Genomic DNA, 22,976 nt, shown 5'->3' on the forward strand with positions numbered 1-22,976 from the left:
CAGAAACAAGAAATGTGCACTCAAAATGATCCCCAAAAGCCCATGATTAAAACCCCCTAAAAGCAACTTTTGTTTCATCGGTTGAATACATCATTTTATAATTACAGCAGCAAGTAAAGCGCTATGTTAAATCATGCCACAAAGCGGGGAGGGGTGTGGGGGGGGGGGGGCAAGGGGGGAATGAAGGGGGAGCAAAGGCCAGCCACAGGATGGGCCACTGTGTGAGTTGAGTGAAAGCCACAACACAAGGAAGCATCTCAAAGTAATTTTTTTTTCTTCTTTTTTTTTTATGATAATTTTTTTTGTGTTTATCGCTTTATTATACTGGGCAGTCCAGTAGAGAGAGAGAGAGGAGGAATGGGAGACAGAGTGGGGGGAAGACATTCGGCAAATATCGACGGGTTCGGGAATCGAACCCGGGTTGGCCGTGCCGCGGCTGAGCGCGCTATGTGGTTCGCCACTGGGGCGCCCTTTCTTTTTCTTTTTTTATTAAATTGCATCAATATCAATGTCTAGTTGCTACTCTTTCCCAGGTTTCTCCGGCTTCACAGTCTCCACTTTGAGCTCGCGGGCAGAGGAAGAGTAGACGACCTCCACACTCTCATCTTCCTCCTCCTCTTCACTGCCCTCACTCTCTTCCTCCGCTTCTTTTAGCCATTTGACGAATGGGGCAGCCTTGGCATGGATCTCTTTGGCGAGCTCCTTGGAGACGTACTTCTTAGAAATCTTCTCTGCCCAAGCGAATATGACATCCTCCTCCAGCAAGTCTGCGTCGTACAGGTCTTTGAGTATGATGGGCACTCGGGGCAGCAGCTGCGTCTGGTAGAGCTTCACCAGACACTCAAAGCCACGCAGCAGATACTTCTGGGCCTCCTTGTTGTTGTGACAGAACCTCAGGAAGTGGCGTTTGTATTTCTTAATCTGGTCGCGGATGTTCTCGTCGAACAGCAGCTCGCTGAGGATGAGGGGTCCCATGGCCATCACATCCAGACGCTCCGCCTCCGCCAAGATGTCCTTATCGGCCGCATCAATGGATTTGCTCTCCTTCTTTTGCTTCACAAAGTTGAAGAACAAGTTAACCCTCTCCTCCAGCGGTTTCTCCAGCTCCTCACTGAGGGTGAGGTTCTTGGCGTGGTCACTGATCTCCATTCGTCGTCTCTGCGCCTCCTCCGTGGTCTCCTCAGCCCAGTCCTCGTTGTCATCATTTCTATCCACAGCATCTGGGGCGTCTATATCGTTATCATTTTCTTGCTCTCCGCTGCCCGAGCCGTCTTTGTCCTTCTTGCGATTCTTCTTCTCCTTCTTGACAGTCACAGCTCCACTATCAGTGGCCTCTGGTGGGTTTTTGAGGATGAAGGTGCAGAGTTTGTGTCTCATGTCTAGCATGCCGCGGAATCCACAGGCCTTACAGGAGTTGCCGATGGTTTGTTTCTTGGGATTGACATGCAAATCAGTTTCAGGGTTGTCACACCCTGGACACAGCACAAATTTTTTGATGAACCCATCAAGCGTGTCTTGCAACTTGTTGGCCTCGTGGGATCCATTGATGATGTAGCGGTCATTCTTGACATCAAACTGGGTCTGGGCACCAAGTTCACACCCAAAAAACTTGGTTGGGTATGTTGGAGGCCTGTTCAATGACTTCGCAACATCACCCATGTTGACAATGACCGTCTTGATTCCATTCCCTTTGCCTTCAACCTTGGCAATCACACGTGGCATTTTGTAGCGATAGAACTGGTCTGACACGCTGCGGTTGACGTTGACAGACATCTTGGCTGGATATTAGCAGTAAAATAAAAAAATCTTGAATGGGGATTTTTGGAGATCTTCTGCCTGGAAAAGAGGGGATGACATAAACAAGTGCAGGCGTGCTCGGTCTCTGACATGAAAAACGTTGTGCCGCTGTGGCCGCGAGATCCTTGCTTGAGGGCTAGAGTTCCACCACACAGGTTCCGACAGCTGCGCAACAGCTTGTTTTCGCAAAACAAATACATAAACACAACGCTGATCGTCCAAGAGGCGCAGTGAAGGGTTTTGGATGACTGGTTGTTTGATGTAGATATTTTTTTTAGCAAGATGCTTTTTCTTTTCTCGTTATCACAAGATAAGTCCAAAGGCTGGATGGCGACAGGTGAACTGGTCTGTCGAACAGGAGTCTGGAGCGTCCTCTGGGATCTGGGGACCACTACCAGTCTAGGTTGTTTAGTCTATCTGTTCAGTCGTGTTTAGTTCTGTTTCAAGCTACAGCCTGCCTGTTCTGAGAGCATTGTGGACTATAGAGACACAAATGTTCTAGAATGTTCGGTTATGACATCATACGGTGACATCACAAATGTTCCAGAACGTTCGGTCATGACATCATACTGTGACATCCCAAATGTTCTAGAACGTTCGGTCATGACATCATACTGTGACATCACAAATGTTCTAGCATGTTCTATTATGACAAATAAGATGGTTCAATGGCTTTATCTAAATCCAATCAATATTCCTAATGCCGTTTCAATGTAAGGTTATACAAATAAACATATAAACATTCATATAATTGAAGGGGGAGCAAAGGCCAGCCACAGGATGGGCCACTGTGTGAGTTGAGTGAAAGCCACAACACAAGGAAGCATCTCAAAGTTAGGGATGCTCGATATTGGCTTTTTTACTGATACCGATATACGATATTGTCCAACTCTTAATTCCCGATACCGATATCAACCGATACCGATATATGCAGGGCCCCCCCCCCCCCCCCAAAAAACGTAATAATTTCAGGTAATTAACATATCTCTTGTCATGTAATTAACACAACATTATGCATACTTTGACAATAAATAAAATAATAATTAGTTCTTACTTGCTTGCCTGGGTAAATAAAGGTTAAATGAATGTAAAAAAAATAAATAAAAATAGATTATTTTTTTTGAAGACCGATACCGATATTTTTCGATATCACATTTTTATGCCAATATCGGCCGATAATATCGGTAGGCCAATAATATCGGACATCCTTGTGATGGAAGTGAAATCATGGTTGGATCACAGCAGGATTGATATCATATAGGTCTCACCTTCACTAGGATGTACCCCAAAAAGAATATTCCAATTATGTGATTGCGAGTCCCAGTATTGGTGTTGATCGTGTCGCCAACATAATCCGCCACACATCATGGACCGGGAGCAATTCACACTTCTCAATCCGATCGGGACAACCGGTCCCCTTGCCCGACCAATAGAAATCCGACCGGAGACCTATGATCGACATATCATGTTTCAAAGGGTGCTTGGTACTGCCACCTGGGTGGATGTGGCCGGTATTGCACATTGGCATTCTCAGAATGATTCCCCATGTTAACCCAGATGTCTGTGTGCCTGTAATGAATGGAAATTTCAAATAAAAAAAAAATAACGATGAAAACCCGACTATACTCAGGTTTGGTGCCCAAGCGTCAGTGAGTTAACCCGACTATCATCGGGTCTGGGGTCCAAAGTGTTAAGAGGTTAAGCTTTGGGCTTTTCCAGTCGAGTTCAGTTAAGTCTGAACAGCGAGACAGAGGACAATCTGATAGAGAACAGGGCATCCCCCCTGCTGGAGAGCGAGGGGCGGGGGGGGGGGGGTGGGGGGTGGAGCTTTCCTTAGACCTTTAAAGACTTTCAATTTGTTTTTCATTCTGTGTGATACCTTTGTTTATGTAAATAGACTATCCTTTTTGATTCAACGTACGTTTGTCCGAATGCAACCGGGAAGAGATAGTGGTGTCTCAGCCAGTAAGCCGTGGGAGGACAGAATTCCACCGAACGGTTGCCTCGATGAACCAAAACAAACACAATGCAGAGGATCGATAACACGGAGGCAATAAAGCCTGATAACGACGACCGGCTGTTGCACCGTTTTCTTACACCACTTTTCTTACTGAAGAGCTTAGGGAGCTCTGAATGCAATCAACAAATCTAAAGGAATTTATTATTTTACAAATAAAATAAACAAACCAAAACCAAAAGACACAGGACCAGAGGCAGGACTCAATTTCTTCTTTCACATCAAAAAAGATGTTCTCACCAAACACCACCATACCTCTAGACTGCATCACCTCCTGTGTGTGTGTGGCCGCACCTCAACAGAAAATAAACATTATTAATAAGGGTCTCCCAGCCAACCACAGCTAAGAGCCACATTGCTTCAACTATAATGTGATTCTTGGAAGGGTGTGGCTTTCACCAACTTGTGAGCAATTAAATGAGTGATTACCTGTGATACTCCATATAACCTATGTGCCCAAATTATTCTAACTCGTTGATCATCTACCTCCTGTTTGCCCAAAGCACTCACTCCCTGTTTGGGCCAGAGGTATGTTGTAGTATTATTTTACTGCTCATGCTATAGGTGTGCAGTGGTGGAAGAAGTACTGTACACAGTTCCTTGACTTACTAAGTAAAAGTAGGAATACCCAGATAAATGACTACTGTGGTAAAAGTAAAAGTCCTCCATTCAAAAGTCTACTTAAGTAAAAGTAGAAAAGTATTTGCTATTGAATGTGTTTTGCCTTCTAACCTTTAGTGTTAGCTGTGTTTGTCCTGTTGTGGTTACATTGCTATCTACCGGTATTTCATGTCACACCAGCTCTCGTGTGGCGATAGGGTTTTTAAGGGTTAGTTACATGCATAGTACTTTGCATAGTACATTGCATAATCAAATAAAATCAAATCAAATGTATTTGTAAGGCCCGACAACACACGTTAATGTCCCCATGGGCCGGACACGTCTTCTTTAAACAAGTCAAGAAGAAACATCACAATAAATCAAGAACAAAACAAAAACACCATGAAGTCCAAAACATTTAAAATAAATATATAACCTTTATTTACCCAGGGTAGGTTCGCTGAGCACAGATGCTCTTTTTCAGCTACGCCCTGCTTCACATTCATACCTGGGAGCTGCCCAGTACAACCACAGTCTGACACCATTGGCCACTGAGCAACTCCACTGGAGCAGTTGGGGGTTAAGTGCCTTGCTCAAGGGCACTTCAGCGGCAGATTTGTCCTGCCGGTCCCGGGGATCGAACCGGCGACCTTCCGGTCACAAACTCGCTTCTCTAACCATTAGGCCACCGAATTAATGCACCACTCCCAGACATACCCCACGCAAAGGTAAGGAAAAACTCACTAAAACCTAGCAATAGGAAAAAATGCATAATATGCTATTGAGAATTGAAATTATTATTATTATTGTACTTTTTTTTTGTGCCTGCCTTTACATAGCCAGGCAGGCACAACATAATTGTTAACTTAGCATAACTACCATCAATCGGGAATCTTGCAGGCAAATTGCATCAAAAGATATATATCTTTTACAGAAACAAAGCCTGTTTCCCATTGACATGCCGGAACAGGATTGTTGAATCAACCTTCATGGCGGTTTTTGACTATGGGTATGTAACATACAGACAGACATGCTGCAGCCTCCACACTCCTTTAGACTCTGTTTACCACTCAGCCCTGAGGTTTATTACTGACAGCTACAACACTCACCACTGTGTTCTTTATGATAAGGTTGGTTGGTCCTCTTTATCTGACAGATGAAATAATTAGTGCTGTCAGGCGATTAAAAAAAAGTATCTAATTAATTACAGGATTTGTAATTAATTTATCTAATTAATCGCATTTTAATCGCATAACCATTTTAGGCCTGATATTCTATATTCTATAATCATATTTCAAATGGCATGTGTCCGGATGGCAGAATTCAGTACTGTATCTACAAAACCTTCTGTTTAATGATCTTCCATTTATTCATTTGCTTAGATTTTTCAGGTCTGGTCAATTTGAGCATAGTGTTATTCACAGTCAAAGATAAATATTTTTTTATTGATATTCTCATTTGGTTCATTACAATTTACTCAAGCCTAGTAACAGACACGGTATTTCTGACACTGGGAATACATTCCCTGAGATCCATAGATGTCCCTAGAATCAGATACCAAGAACATGCAAATGGGCCATATTAAAAAAATGTCTGTAAATGTGTATTCTACATTCTTATGGAATGAATGAGATAAAAAAAAATATATATATATATATATATATACAAATTTATTTTGAGTTAATTTTCATAACGCGATAATTTGCTGTGTAATTAATTAATCTAATTAACGCGATAAACTGACAGCCCTAGACATAATCATTGGTATTTGTTTATTTGGTCCACTGGTCCACACGTAACACGCTCCAGTGATCGTCTAGTTCTTCAGGTTCCCCGAGCTAGAACTAATCTTGGCAAGACTGCTTTCTGTATTAGTGCAGCGGAATCAAGGAATCTATTACAGCGTGACCTAGAACTAAGCACTCTTGTTTCTTTTGGATGTTTTGGATTTTTAATCAATAACCGTCCACCATCAACATGTAGTTGTATTAATTTGCTCTTGCACTATGAATTGTATTTATTATTATTATCATTATCTTTCTGACTATGTATTGATTATTGATAAATTGTGATTGATTGTGTGTGTCCTGTAACTTGTAATGCTCTGTACACTCGGCGCCATTGAAAATGAGGGTCTCCCTCAATGACTCCTGAGTTTAAATAAAATATATATATATTAAAATGAACTGTTCACTCCTCTGTAACAATGCTTGATTTTAAATCAGAGGAAGCATTTGTAGCAGTGTCACAGGTAGAGGAAATCTACCTGGACTAGGTTCTTAGATTACCAACACAGTAACGCAGCAGGACAACAGATGAAGGTGTAACAAGAGGTCAATCGTTATTTGGAAATGTATTACACGTGTATGTATGAAACGGGGGAAACTGGGGAAAGGACTAACACGAGGAGACAGCCTAGGGAGTGGGGGGAAAGGGAAAAGCAAAATCGAATAAACAAAAATGACTGAATGCTGCGGCTCCTGGATATAGAGCCCAACCAACACGATATCGTTGGTCCAACAAAATATGCCGGCAGAATATACCGGGCAGAGGCAGACAGTTGCATTTGCAAAAGATTTCCAGTGTAGAAAAACTGACGTTGTATCCACGTCTGGCTGGTTCCATCGGATCAAACACCTAATGGAGAGGAGATGTCTATCAGAGGCTTGCTGTTTCCAGTTTAACCCTTTCACTACCACACTACAGAAGGTTAACCTTACACTACCACACTACAGAAGGTTAACCCTTTCACTACCACACTACAGACGGTTTCTGTAGTGTGGTAGTGAAAGGGTTAACCTTCTGTAGTGTGGTTTATGAAAGGGTTAACATCCAACCACACATAGCGAGTTAACAAAAGGCACAATCCAACAGGCCTTAGGTCAGGGGTGGCCAACCAGTCAGAGACTAAGAGCCACAAAAAAATGACTGTGGTACCACAAAGAGCCACACCATATACCAGCGTTTCTCAACCTTTTTTTTCAGTCACGACACCCTTCATGTGTTTATAGGTCTCACCCTCTGGCCTCTGAAGTTGCTAATGTCTTTTTTATTTGGGCCTCACAGGGTTAAAAGTACCCTGTGAGACCCACGGTTGCAAAATTACAAAATCACTTTTAGCCATTTAAAAAAATAATGTTTATTTAAAAAATGTTAAAGGGGAACTATTTTACTATTTCTTTCACTATTTGGGCACTTTTACACAATTCCTGTGAGTCTATGGAACACCTAGGTTTTTTTCAAAAAAAATTAATTGTTTTGTATTTCTAATCAAGTACTAAAAACCGCATTTTTCTACCTCAAGATCTTAAGCCGTTTTGAGGCTGGGCTCCAACCACTGTGTGGCCTGGTGCCAACTGCCACATCAACTGCCACATTATTATGCAGCTGAGAAATCTCTGACATCACAGATATGCACATTTTCAGATGACTCAGTTCAGTGAGGGTGAATATTGTGAGAGGAGAATTGGAAGAATTCGCCAATATGAGAATTAGAGACATATATCCTATTAATATAAGTCCACATAGCTAAGAAACAATGGTAAACACTGAAAAAAGCCATTTATAAGATAGTTCCCCTTTAAGCACATGTATAGTCAATTGGTCCTGTTGTTCAGCCTCACAATGCTATTTGATAGTAAATGTGTTTATATGTCCCACCCTCTGGCCTCTGAAGTTGCTAATTTCTTTTTAATTTGGGCCTCACAGGGTTAACCTCTTAAGCCCGAGATATACAGTAAAAGTGTATATTTTCAGCATTATGTTTGTTTACCAATTATTTTAACTGTTATTAGTGAAATATAAGATTATAGAAATCTCAGGGCATTGAGTCGGAAACCGGCGCATATTGACAGGAGGAAGTGGCACAGCCAAAAGTGAGTGTAGTCTTTTGAAGGAAGAGACTCAGGGCTTTCAAATTTCGAAAAACTACCCTACCCAGCTCACACCAGCCCCTGTCAATCATCTGACTTCTGGATTTACTTTTTAATTTCTCTTATTTTTTGGGATTATCTCCCACAAACCTGAACGTTATTGCCATAAAACAGAACGCAGTTAGTTTCTCTACCTTTCTGTGAACGTCTTGCAAAAAACGGTGTTGCAATATGATGAAGAATGGTGGAGAAATTTACATTATAAAAAAGATGGCAGAATTCAGTACTGTATCTACAAAACCTTCTGTTTAATCATCTTCCCTTTATTCATTTGCTTAGATTTTTCAGGTCTGGTCAATTTTAGCATGGTGTTATTTACAGTCAAAGATAATTTTTTTTTTAAATAGAATTGATATTCTCCTTTGGTTCATTACAATTTACTCAAGCCTAGTAACAGACACACTATTTCTGACACTGATCCATATATGTCCCTACATGTAGATTCAGATACCAAGAACATGCAAATGGACCATTTAAAAAAAAAATTAAATGTTTATTCTACGTCCTTGTGGAATGAGTGACATAAAAAAAAAAAAAAGTAAAAAAAAAAAAAAAAAAGGTAAAAAAAATTTAAAAAAAAATATTTTTTTTTTATTTTTTTTTATTTTTTTTTATGGATGGAAGAGCCGCACATTGACGGGCAAAGAGCCGCATGCGGCTCGCGAGCCGCGGGTTGGCCACCCCTGCCTTAGGTAATAGTTAGGTATAATGGCCACAAAAATAAATCTGTTGTGAGAAAAACAAAGGTGCACGTTACAGTGACTGAGTTCGTCATTTATGTCAGGGAGGGAGGTTGTATGGGGGGCACTGTCCTGTCAACCTGTGACATCAGCTAATAAAATCACAGCCTATCTTTTCTTTGTTTACCTTCACACTACCAGGGGTCGATTCACTGAGCATCTGTTCTTTTCTTTTGCCTGCTTCACAGTTACACACACATGTACTGTACATCTGGGAGCTGCTCAGTGCATGTATCCACAATCTGACACAACACTGAACAACCCCGCTGGAGCAGTTGGGAGCTACTGTAAGTGCCTTGCTCAAGTGGATGTTGAGGGAGAGGAGGAGAGTATTTTTCATTCACTTCCCTTTCCCAGATTCTTCTGGCCCGGTCCAGGGAATTTAACTGCCACCCTCTCTGACTGCTATAGGCAACCACTAAGAATGACATTCTCTGACCGCTAGGCCACCGTTAAAAATGACCTTCCCTGACCATTAGGCCACCGCTAAAAATGTACTTCTCTGACCGTTAGGCCACAGCTAAAAATTACTCTGTGCTCATATTTGGTTGCCTGTGGTTGGAGGACTAAATCGTAGAGAGAGTAATAAATCTTCTGTTAGGAGTGATGGGATCTGCTCTCCTCAGTCTCTGGGTCACAGAGGAGAACTATCCTCTGATCCTCTCCTCAGCTATCTGAACAGGTCAGGAGTAGTGATAGGGGCTATCTTCTTTTATAGAGGCCCTACAGTAATCCACACTGATCCTCCAGCTTTCTTATCTGGCCCAGCAGTCAACATCTCCAGCCTCCAAAAGCCGTCCAAAAATCACATGCAAGCCACAACGTGTCTTTGTACCAAGAGGGGCTGGGAACAGTATGTGTACAGTATATATACATACACGCACACACACTATAAGATAAGACAAGATAAAATGGATCTTATTATTTATTTATGAAATGTGGGTATCAAAGTAGCAACATGAGAGGGAGAGGAGGAGGGATAATAAGAAAGCAATAAAAGATGAGAATAAAATTAAAGTACAAGAATTATTCATACTAAGAACGTCACAGCCATCAGACTGTACAATGCTTCACTGTGCCTCACTGCCTCACTGAACACAGAGTCAATCCCGGTATATCTTCCTACATTTACATTTTACTATAGGCATACCTTCCTGGACATTTACATTTAATATTTTACTGTACATTTTACTGTATATTACTGTATATTTTCAGGACTGTATATTTCAGAATTTTAGAATGTATATACTGTGTATTTAATTATAATTTTTTTTATTCTTATTCTTATTCCTATTCTTATTTGTGACTTTTGACTAACTGAATGTTGTTCATTGTGAGCAATCTGTGGTGCTGAATTTCCCTTGGGATCAATAAAGTAATAATAATAATAATAATTTTGTTTTATATAGCGCCTTTCAGAAGACCCAAGGTCCAGGCGGGAGGTGACGAAGGCATGGATTAGGGTCTCAGCTGTGGAGTCGGAAAGTGATGGTCGGAGTCTGGAGATGTTTCTGAGGTGGAAGAAGGCGGATTTGGTGACGGAACTGACATGGGCTGGTAGGAAAGGGTGGAGTCCAGGAAAAACGCCCAGGTTGCGGACCTTTGGGGAAGTGCAGATGGAGCAGCCGTCTATATCGAGGGTGAGATCTCCAACCTTCCGGAGCAGGGCCTTGGGTGCCACAACCATGAGTTCAGTTTGATTGTTGTTCAGTTTGAGAAGGTTAGATAACATCCAGGTTTTTATTTCATGGAGGCAGTTGACAAGGGAGCATGGGGGGAGCTGGGTGGATGGTTTGGTGGAGCGGTAAAGAGTGTGTCATCGGCGTAGGAGTGGAAGCTGAGGCCATGGCGGCGGATGATCTGACCGAGGGGGAGCATGTAGATTGTGAACAGAATTGGGCCAAGTACAGAACCTTGGGGTTGACTGGGGCCGGGGTGGAACTGGAGTTGCCGATGGTGATAAACTGTGTCCGGGTGGTGAGGTAGGATTGAAACCAGGAGAGTGCTGAGCCAGTGATGCCGAGGTTGTCGGATAGGCGGTTGAGGAGGATGGAATGGGAAACTGTATCGAAGGCTGCAGAAAGGTCCAGGAGGATGAGGATGCTAATGTGGCCAGAGTCAGCTGCAATGTACTTCTATTCTATGTATTCAATGTACTTCTATTCTATTCTATTCGAAAATATAGTAAAAAAAAAAAAGATTAACAGAAGAATCAAGATAAAATGTCTGTACTGCACTAGATCTCTGGACAGGTGGGACATATGTATATTATATCAATAATGCGTGTGTGTACTCTGTCTGTCCCACATGAGACAAAAACGAACGTTTCTGCTCCCCTTAGCTATGCTAATCCATTAATCATCTGCAGCATAAACAGGACGCTAGCATGGTTTTAGCATGGACTATTTACCAAGGATACTTCAGGCATCATAACACACGGATTAAAGCAAAAACCCTAACCTGGGTCAGATTTTGCATCATCTTTGGTTGGTTATTTCCATGTAAGAAAATGTCATTGAATGAACATTTTGCATAATTAATTAAAATTATAAGATTTCAGCACCACTCCACACACATACTGTAACCATTGCTGCTGTTCTCTAATGCAGCCACCGAGGTTAGATACTAGAGTCAGACCAGTGGTACTCTGACTTGGCCAACTCAGGAGCCACATTACAAAAACACCCTGTTCCTCAACCAAACCAACATCAGACAGACTACCAGTAATAATAATAATAATAATAATAATAATAATAATAATAATAATAATAATAATAATAATAATAATAATAATAATAATAATAATAATAATAATAATAATAATAATAATAATAATAATAATAATAATAATAATAATAATAATAATAATAATAATAATAATAATAATAATAATAATAATAATAATAATAATAATAATCATAATAATAATAATAATAATAATCATAATAATAATAATAATAATAATAATAATATTATATATAATAATAATAATAATAATAATAATAATAATAATAATAATAATAATAATAATAATAATAATAATAATAATAATAATAATAATAATAATAATAATAATAATAATAATAATAATAATAATAATAATAATAATAATAATAATACACTTTATTTGTATAGTACCTTTCATACAAGAATTGCAGCTCAAAGTGCTTCACAACAGTAAAAAAAAAGACAGGCATAGAATTTGCACAAAATTGGCAGATCAAGAGCAATGCAAGTGCAGAGATAAAATAAGCATAAAATGAGCATAAAATAGATAGCAGCAAAATAGACAAAGTCAAGGTAAGGCATAGAGAACATTAAATCACATAGTTTTTCATATTAGGATCTAACATCTTAATAGGCAGCTTTGTTTACGGTTTGATTATCACTGATACACATAAAATAGACATTTAGATGTTTAGAGCTGTCAGAGCCATAGGTCTTTCTTATATACTCTGCCTTTCTCATTATACTCATATACATAGGTGATTTTCAAGCTATGAAAAAGCAGTAGGCTACTGAAATGTATTACTGTGTTACCATAGCAACCTTAACTATTGATATATGTGGAAAATTCACAAGCAGTGTATGGACAGAATTACCAGTAAACGGGAATTCTGAGTGCAATGCAGTGTTTTTAACCTCATAGTCATTGGTCTATTTAAAATCCAATATGCTGGAGTATACAGAGCCAAAACAACAAAACAAAGATTTCACTGGACTCAGACTTATGGACTGCACTGTATACAGCAGTAGTTGTCAAAGTTGGCTAGAATAGTTACATTTTCTAGTGAACATTTTACATTTTCCAGTGAACACTCAGACACCCATTTTAGGTGGAAGAATTGATGCGAAGATGTCCTCCAGTCAGAATCCACCAGCAAATATTATAGAATGAGACCGTGAGACAGAGACAGAAAAACGGAGGCCTAGAGACGGAGAGGCTGAGACTGAGATCGATGGACTGAGACAGAGACTGAGAGGCTGTGAGAGAGAGGCTTGAGAGACAGAGAATGAGGGGCCGTGTCTTGGGGTTATATACACTGCTGTTTGGCACCGAGAGCGTATGTCTAGTTCAGTCTAGTCAGTCCATAAATCAGATTCAGATTTTTATTGGCACATCCTCCATACTGTGTACAGCGTACAGGAGTGAAATCCTTAGCGCTCTGGCCCCTTGGCCTTGCAGCAGCAACATCAATAAAATAGGACAACAAGGGGGAAAAACGATAGAAACGGCATAGAAATAGCACCAGAAGGGCGGTTAGGTGGCCGAGCGGAGATTGCGTTCGTCACCAGCCCCGGAGCTGTGAGCTGGATTCGCCTGTTCGAATCCAGCTCACAGCTCCGGGGTTGTCACCAGCTTGGCTGGCCGTCTGCACTAATACAATTGGCTGTATTAGAGGGTGGGAGAAGCTGGCGGGGTGGGTCCGGGTCGTTGTAAACAGCGACTCCTACAGTTCGGTCGGGGCGCCTGCTAAGCGCGGATAGGACTCGAGGGGGATAGTGTGGTCCTCCCACACGCTACGCCCTCTCGATGAGAATCCGCGCTGCCAGGTGAAAAGAAGCGGTGATTGGCTGGACGTGTGTCGGAGGAAGCACGTGGTAGCCTCCACTCTCCCAGATGATCTGACTGTGGGGGGTAAGTGCGCAGCGACCAGGAAGGGACTGGGAATTGGCATACGACTAACATTGGGATGGGAGAAAATCGGAGGAAAATGGAGGGGAAAAAAGAAAAAAAAAAAAAAGAAAAAAAATAGCACCAGAAAGCACACAAAATGTATTAATTTACAATACAATAATTTACAATATTAATTTATATAAGCACAGTGTGTGCCGGCATTGCTGACACACCGTCCATTGTATATATATCTTGGATGGAGGGAAGCTCACATCCACAGATCTTCTCTGAGCAGTTTCCATACCAGGTGGTGATGCATCCAGTCAGGATGTTCTCTGTCGTGCCTCTGTAGAAGGATCTGTGGCCCCATGTCGAATGTCTTCTGCCGCCTGAGGTGAAAGAGGCGTTGTTGTGTTTTCTTCTCCACCTGGCCGGTGTGCTCGTCCCAGGGGAGGTCCTCTGTGATGTCTGGTGTGCTCGTCCCAGGGGAGGTCTGTGCTCGTCCCAGGGGAGGTCCTCTGTGATGTCTGGTGTGCTCGTCCCAGGGGAGGTCTGTGCTCGTCCCAGGGGAGGTCCTCTGTGATCTCTGGTGTGCTCGTCCCAGGGGAGGTCTGTGCTCGTCCCAGGGGAGGTCCTCTGTGATGTCTGGTGTGCTCGTCCCAGGTGAGGTCCTCTGTGATGTCTGGTGAGCTCGTCCCAGGGGAAGTCCTTGGTGATGTCTGGTGAGCTCGTCCCAGGGGAGGTCCTTGGTGATGTCTGGTGTGCTCGTCCGAGGGGAGGTCCTTGGTGATGTCTGATCCATAGTTTGTTAGTTATTTTTTCCCTGAATATGACTTTTTGTGTACTCACAAAGGTTTTTGTAATGTGTGTAGGCCTACCGGTAAAAATTCTGTGTGATTATCCAAAATGGCCATCCACTTCCATTCATTCAAAACAAAGAGCTTGTTCTCTTCTTCTGCCCCTTTCTCTTTGCAATCAGCGCTAGCCTGGGATCGCTTTTGGAGCAGACGCTCCTTGGCTACAACGGTGGTCAATAATTTTCGCCATCAGTGACTGGTCAGTTCAGGACCGCATACAACCGGACGTGGTCACTCGTTGGAACGGCTTGTCAAATGATGCTCGCCAGATATTTCGTCTTGTAACTCGAGACCCGAAGCACGCAATAGGTTGGGTGTGGTGACGATCAAAAGGCGGCAAATTCAACTTTCAAGCAATGTTCTGGTTGATCGTCGAAAAATGCACCCCGTAGCCGACAGACGAGCGCAAAGTGCTTAAGAAGAACACATTTTGGGAAATACACTTATTTGCCATCTCCCTCAGAGTCAGACAGGAACATCTCAGTTTAATCTCTGTGTGTCCAGTAGCCTCAGAGAGAGGGTATTTTCTCATGGGAACAAATCCACAGCCACCTTCAACATCAATAAACCAAGAATTTGCTCTGCAGATGTTACTACCGCTCATGGCCACCAGGTGCCACAATTACACATTATTGCTTTAAGATGTTTAACTGCCAAATGTAGTTGTCCTTGATGTAAGGTTATTGTTGTGGTGTTTTTTTTTTATGTGAATATGGTTTTCTGGAATATATAAATTGTTTTTATTGTACAGTGTGCTCAACTGTGAAGAACAACGTTTTTCACTAAAAAGTATGATCCCTAAAACGACATTTAATGTACATTTAACAACAAATTGGCAACAACATACTTTAGTAAACTGAATGTCTATTTTTCTCACACATTTCTGTTTTAGTTTATTGTTGGTTACTTTTTAGCTGATGGAAATTACTAATCATTTTTGTATAACGTTTGTTGCTTTAATTAAATGTATCTTTAGTGGTATTCTACTTTTAGTAAAGTAAAACAAAAATGTCAACATTTTTTTGTCATAATTTCCATTGACACAATTAACATTCTTATTATGTATTATAATTGTGTATTCTTTTGCATAGTGTGCACCATTTGCACAACATACAATCGACTGGGGATGATGTTATGGTGACCTGACCTCATTTTCCACCATTTTCCACTATTGTAGTCTTCTAGCTAGTGCACCTGCATTTACAGCGACTTATCTCCACTCTGCAGAGAAGGTTCAACAAGTTCTTACCTGATATGTGAAGCCATCTTCACCTCTCTCATGTCAGAAAGCCGTTATTACCACCATCATCTTGGCTGGTTCAACCTCAGTCTGAACACTAACAGTCATATCGGAATTCATGCAACATTTACATCACAATTCTGTGCTGGTGGGAGTCAGTGAATAAAAAGATGGAAGGCAGCTGTGATAAAGGTAGTCATTGGAGGGATAGTGAGTTGTTTACCTTATACTGTAAGTATTTTAGGTGATACTTCTGTACAAGCAAAACTTGAGGGGATGTATCATAACCTGTGTTTGAAAGCATATTGAAAGAAGAAATGGCTCTCTTTCACCTCCTCCCCGCCCCCCATTATCATCTGCTCATGAAGTAGCTGGCCTCCACTTCACATCAACTTAATTAAACCATAAACTGTGACTTCATAAACTGTCAGTTTAGGAGCGTGACCAGTTTGCACTGGAATCTGATATTGGCCACATTTAAAAAAGAATGTGAACAGCCAAACAAAGAAATCTGATCTGAGCAATCAATCAGAATTTAACACAAAGAATGGATTGCACAGTGCTAATTGCACCCTTACTTACAATTCATTATGAATTGAAAATGGGGGACCCTGATGTAAACAAGACGAAAGTCTTTCTCTGGTCTGCATCCCCTTAACAATTGTGTGTATTGAGCCGTACTGTATTGTACCCATTCTGCAATCTGTTAATACAATTTTCATTCAATCAATCACCTGCGCGGTACAATACAGTTATGCATTGTGTGTTGTGCATTGTGTGTACTGACATTGTGTGTACTGACTTTTAATAATTTTGTTTTTTGCAATAGTGATTGTTTTTGTGTGTTTCTTTGTGTGTGGACCCCAGGAAGACTAGCTGGTTGCTATCGCACCAGCTAATGGGGATCCCTAATAAAATCAAAATCAAATCAAAATCAAATTCTGACCTCCACCGGCTTTTTCGTATTAGGGGCTCGCGAGAAACTCGTGAGAAACTGAGTGCTTCCGTGTTGGGTGAGTACTGTTTTGCTTGCGAGCGCTAGTTGTCTGTTAACGCTTGTGGGTTAGCTGACAATTTTACGAAAGCCGACCCCGGACTGAGGTCCTCTGCTCGGCTTCTTAAGCGGCGGACGGAGGATCTTGGTCTGACGCCCATGATGGTCAACCTAGTGGGCCGCGACCAAGACCTGGTTTGAACCCGGGATTCTCTGGACGAGCGGATGCTTCTCTGTCCCGTGCAGGCCCATCTTTCACATGAATGTGGAAGTACACCCTAATGAGGAAATGTGGGCATGGATCTTCGTTATCGGAAGATCCATGCTCAAGTCGGCTGCAGCCCGGATGGGATTTGTGCCGGCTCCGCTGTATGTCTGGTAAATCACTGTTGAAAACTGTGTTGACATTTCTTTTTCTCTTCCCTCTTAGGATGGGGAGGGACTCAGGCGGCGGCCTGTCTGAAGTGTGGCTTATTATGTCGTTGTGTACAATTCAGGTGATAGCTGCTTAGCTGGCGTGCTAGTTTGTGGCCTACTGTGTTAGCCAGTCAGCTGTTAGCTGCGGCGCTAGCTTGTTGTGTTCACTAGGCTAGTAAACATTAGCTTGTTGCTATCAGTCGGACGGCTGTTCGCTTAATGCTACACTGTTGAAACGTTACTGTGACTATAACATGCCTTAAACACTCTGACTATGACGTCATCTTTGACAGAGGATGTTAGTCGACCCTACACCCGGGTGCCAGTGCCAGCGAGGACTTCGTCAACATGGAGAACGGCGGCTGGGTGGCGTAGCGGACATACCCTCGTCACCAACGCAGGAGATGCTGGGTTCAACTCGGTGTCCCGTTAACCAGTGTTGCAGTTCTCTCGGCCTGCGCTCAGGGTGAAGGTAGGAGTCCTGACCGGACTTTAAACACTTCTTCTTTTCTTCCCTTCTTTTTTTTTTTTTTTATTGTTCTTTTTCCCCCTCCATTTTCCGCCGATTTTCTCCCATCCCAATGTTAGTCGTATGCCAATTCCCAGTCCCTTCCTGGTCGCTGCGCACTTACCCCCCACAGTCAGATCATCTGGGAGAGTGGAGGCTACCACGTGCTTCCTCCGACACACGTCCAGCCAATCACCGCTTCTTTTCACCTGGCAGCGCGGATTCTCATTGAGAGGGCGTAGCGTGTGGGAGGACCACACTATCCCCCTCACGTCCAATCCGCGCTTAGCAGGCGCCCCGACCGAACTGTAGGAGTCGCTGTTTACAACGACCCGGACCCACCCCGCCAGCTTCTCCCACCCTCTGATACAGCCAATTGTATCAGTGCAGACGGCCAGCCAAGCTGGTGACAACCCCGGAGCTGTGAGCTGGATTCGAACAGGCAAATCCAGCTCAGCTCCGGGGCTGGTGACGAACGCAATCTCCGCTCGGCCACCTAACCGCCTTTCTTTTCTTCCCTTCTAAATGTTTTGTAATAACGATGTTTCCAAAACATGTGTTGCTGCAATACATTGAGGATACGACGCGTGTTGTGTGTGAATTGTCTTGTCACTGGTATAGCTTCTATCTCCATAGTGAATCGGCGTTGTTTTTACATGTGTAAAAATGAACTGGTTGGTTGTGATGAGAACATGTGTGTACTCATGTAACGTTGTAACGTGGGTGAACTCACAACTAAGAGGGTTAGTAATAACCTGTGAGGCTATGCTTAGTGACATGTGATTGAGGAATGAATCTTTTTCTCAGCCTGTGATGACAATGAACAGCATGTTCACATATTAACAGGGGTGCCTGTTCACCTTGGTCGTATCAAGGGTAAGATAGGAGGGGTGACCCCCCCGGTTTCCCTGGGGCTTCCACCCCCTCCTCTCAGACATGTTGTTTACAATATATTGTGTCACTGTGTTTGTGGGGATACGATGTAACCCTCAGCTTAAGTTGCTGGGGTTGTGCTTTCGCTTGAGAAACAATTTTTTCCTAAAGAAAAGGTTGTTTGGTCACTTATCATGTGTGCTTAGCAAGGTCTGTGGCCATTACATAATCGAGGACTTGTGTCTTCTCTCATTATGAAAAACGGCGTTCCTCTGTAGTAAGAGTGTACTTTTGCCATTTTTTGTTGTGATGAAGGGTTGTGTGTGTCGTTGTGATCTACAACTGGGTTAGGTTTGGTCCACAGAAGCACATGTGTAAGTCTGGACCGGGGCTCTTAAAGGGGCCCTCTCTGTTCTGTGTTTTTTCCTTGGTAAAACTCAGATAGCAGGTTAGCACATGAGCTATGTGAAGCTGTTAATGCTTCATGTAGCAGGCTATGACTGGGTCATGGCTCTACTTTGTCATTACATCGTATCAGGGGTGAGGGGTCGTAAAGGGGTGAACTGGTAAACCTTTCCTTCCCTTTTCCGATTGGTCAGGGGTTAAAACCACCTGTCTTTCAGGGTTCCCGTCGCGTTGCTGTTCGGCACATTACAGGCTAAGGGGGGGGGGGGAGGGAGTTTCCTGGTCCCACGCCCTGAAAGATTGGGCGTGTGCACCGCGGAAATTCCCCCGCCATAGAGTACGCCACTGAGCGCGTCTCTATTGGTAAGACTTCCGTGGGTTGTTCAGGTCCATGTTATGGATCTGTTTCAGGGAGTTGTCAGAGCTCCTCCTCACGAAGCTCCTCCTCAGGGAGAAGTGCCTTCTGTAAGTTCGGACTCTCCTTCCCAGTGAGGGAGCCTCCTCAGAGTTTCAGAGCCTCCTCCTCAGATTGTCAAGGTGAGTAGAACTTCAAAAAGGAGTTCTGCTCTATTGTGTGTGTATTCGATTCAATTCGATTATTGAGTGTGTATTGGTTCAGTGCCTTCTCCTCGGAGAGCCCTAACCCAAGTGTTACATAGCTCAATGTTGCAATATTTCTTTTCAATCTATACAGCTTGCGTCGGAAGTCTCTCTGGGGATTCCCATCTCCTCCCTGTGGCGAGGGTGGCGGGATGTAAAATGAAAATAATTTTTACCCTCAACCGCGTCACGTGGGATTCATGTCAGTCAGTGTTTCTTTCTTTTTAATAATAAAAAGAGTGAAGAATATGAAGCACGACAACTTTTTGTCGTTCTCCCAGGCGACTTGAAGGACCAATGTCTGGTGTCTGGTTAGACTATCCATTGATGTGTTTGGGTCTCGACGCGTACATAGTGCTGGCTCGGGGTGTTTTCTGATAAGAATCATGCAGGAGGCTAGTACGCCTTGGTTGCTCGTTATTAAAACAGTGTTTTTATAGGGCAACTGGGATGGGGGATTTTTTCCTCTTCCGAGCGCCTGTTGCTGGGTCTCGATGGATTCTCGTTCATATCTGGGGGATGTTAACGGAATAGATCAGAACATAGGTAGTGGGGTCTCACGCCCTTGGGGTGGGCCACTTAGCGCGGTACAAATGGGACCGTCTGGGTGGCGCCCTCTTTTCATGTTTTAGATCGACACGCATACCTACCCCCTCTCCTGGAGTGGGCATGTCGGCGTGGTTAGGGCACGGGACTGGTTCTGGTCGCGCTGGTCCAGGTCAGTTAACCCGTTGTCCGCCGGGGACGCAGATCTGCTGTTCTGGTACCTTGAGGGACTTGTGCTTTTTTCGGCCCGGGTGTCACAGGGTTAGGCGTTATGGAGACCCTTTGTTGGGTACATGTTGTACTCTGCACTATCGTAAAGGGGCTGGTTCTCCATTCTTTTCGCTCCTCTCTCACGCATGGCGAAGAGGGGGCTGTTGGGGTGGTCTTCTGGACCTCCTCTGGTAGCCCTGTGTGCTTCCCGAGCCGCCGGGCCCGGTCCGAAGTAATGTTTCGTTGACCCGTAGGCCTGGAATAACCCTTTTTTGGAAACTGAAACACTTGTACTGCGGTATAGCTGGTGTATACCCGCAGGTGTGTTTTGGAGTTTTTTCTTGAGGGGTTATAGGAACAACCACCGTATGTGGAGTGTGCCCCTGCACGTTCATGACGTCTGCCAATCGTGTCAGCCTTCTCTGCCTTGACCCCTCTGGGTGGGTTTTTTTTGATGGAGGCTTTGTCATGGTGCACAACAATGCCAGCATACGCCCCTTCCGCCGGGGTGCTGTTTTCAGTTGACCCCTTTGGCGCCTGTCTCGTCCGCAGTACTCCAGGCTCGGGTCTAAAGCCTGCTGCCTGGTTTCCCCGCTGCGCTGCCTGCTTCCGTTATAGTTAGCCTTTTGAGTGCTTCAAGTTACGGCCATGCTGACTGCCTGTGTTGCAGGGTCAGTGTGCCAGGCGGCGTACTAGTGGGGGGAAGGGCCCGCTCTTGGAGGGGCCCTGTCCGAATACGCTGGCGATGTGGGGGGCGGTGTCACTAAGTGACCGCCTGGTGAGGTCTTGATGCTTGGCGTCATTGACCTCTCCGGCCCCCTTTTTCCAGGGGATCCAGTCCCTTCAGGGGGTCTGGGTCTTCCTTCGCGCTCCGCTGCTACGGCCTTGCCACAGGGTTGAGTTTGCTCTTGACTCCGTAATTTTGGGGGCAGTAACGAGGTTTGTTCCTTCCGTTCGTTCCCTGGTGGCATGCGGGTTGTGCGTGTGCGTAGTCGTGGGGTCAAGCCACGGTCTGCTCACCCTGTGCGTTGAGTTGCTCGAGTTCCTCTTCGCACGGTCGGATCCGTCTCCCTCCCGTCCTCCAATAGGGAGGGTATCCCTCCATTAGGGAGGGTCGGGGGGGCTCGGTCCTCTCCGGTCTGATGGTTGTGGGGGGCCTCAGCGGGGTACATCTGTCGAGCTTCTGGCTTCCGCTCAGCTCCTGTTGTGCAGAATGACGCTGAGCGGAAACCAGTATGAAATAGAACGTAAGGTTATGTATATAACCAAGTTCTATGAATACTGGTGACGCTCAGCGTCAGGACGCCACTGCGGCCCTTGACCTCGCCTTGTGGTGAAAGTTTGGGAAGGAGGCGAGTAGGTGACCACACACCTGCTTATGAAGGTAAGCGGATAGGGGTGTGGCCAGACGGATGTCGGTATGTAAAGGTACATTGTGGAGTTTTTATTCAGTGCTGTGCACGAAGTGAGGTTAGTGCAGAATGACGCTGAGCGTCACCAGTATTCATAGAACTTGGTTATATACATAACCTTACGTTGGCTGGCTTGATGCATGCTGAATACATTCCTCTGATATTTTTAAGAGACAAGTGGTTCACAGAAGTGAGACACCACTTTTATTAACATTGACCAATGGTGTAAATGTCACAGGTCGACATAATATTTGTGTTTTTAGTGTTATGACTGTGACTGAGTGTGTGAATTGCCATTTTTGCCCAGGTTGGATGAAGCCCTTACTGAGAACACTGACACTGAACCTTGATTGCTAGAGAGAGGCAGCTGGACTAATTGTAATTGGACTAATGGGGGATGGGTCACAGGCTTTATTGAGTGTGTGCTATTGGCTACTGTGTTTTGTGCCTGCCCCTTCTCCTCCTTCTGCTGTCTCTCTAAGCATTTCTATAGGAAGACGATGACGTCATGGGCCTAAGCTTGGAGAATAAAACCAGGAAAGAGAAATGGGACAAGAGACCGACACAAAGGATGCAAGCTGCCGTTAAACTCCAAAGAAGGAGAAGAAAAAGAAGGGATGAGAGACCAGCTCCTACTGTATAAGGAAGTCTCTTCTCTTCACATCTTCTGTGGTGGTTCTTCAAGCCTTTACACAACAAAAAAATGCTCTGAGTTTCGTAAAAATCAGTCAAAGCTTACTAAAAGCACGAGCAGTGAACTCCAAGCCCACGTGACTGAACTCAAACTAGAAAGAAACAGACTAAGAAACGACGTAAACTCCATGATCAAAACTGCAAAAAAGAATTTCATCAATGACAAAACTGAGGAAAACAAAAACAAACCACGTGAACTTTGGAAATTACTCAATAATCAACTAGGATGCAGTAAAAAACTTAAAACCAGATTCTCAAACATAAACATAAAAACGGACAACACGCTCATCACAGACAAGCTGGATGTAGCCAATTACTTAAACATTTTCTTCACAAACATAGCCACAACACTGGTAAACAAACTACCCTCCCACTCAGGGCTTTATGGGGTAGAACACATAGTAGCTTACTACAAAAACCTAGGGGTCCGCAAGGACGACTTCAAGCTGGAAATGGTAACAACAGATGAGGTACTCAATAAACTGAGCGCCCTCCAACCTAACAAGGCCACTGGCCA

At 43.6% G+C, this 22,976-nt stretch overlaps 1 protein-coding gene across 1 annotated transcript; it reads right to left on the reverse strand.

Moving 5' to 3' along the window:
- Nucleotides 1-519: 519 nt before the first annotated feature.
- Nucleotides 520-1,773, reverse strand: LOC311242355 (eukaryotic translation initiation factor 5-like; the record flags this gene model as incomplete). Its single annotated transcript, XM_084331306.1, has 1 exon — nucleotides 520-1,773. The coding sequence occupies one exon, from the start codon at nucleotides 1,771-1,773 to the stop codon at nucleotides 520-522; it is 1,254 nt and encodes a 417-aa protein (XP_084187432.1).
- Between the last annotated feature and the right edge of the window lie 21,203 nt (nucleotides 1,774-22,976).

Source organism: Notolepis coatsorum (assembly GCF_963971535.1).
Source record: "Notolepis coatsorum genome assembly, chromosome: 16".
NCBI lineage: Eukaryota > Metazoa > Chordata > Actinopteri > Aulopiformes > Paralepididae > Notolepis > Notolepis coatsorum.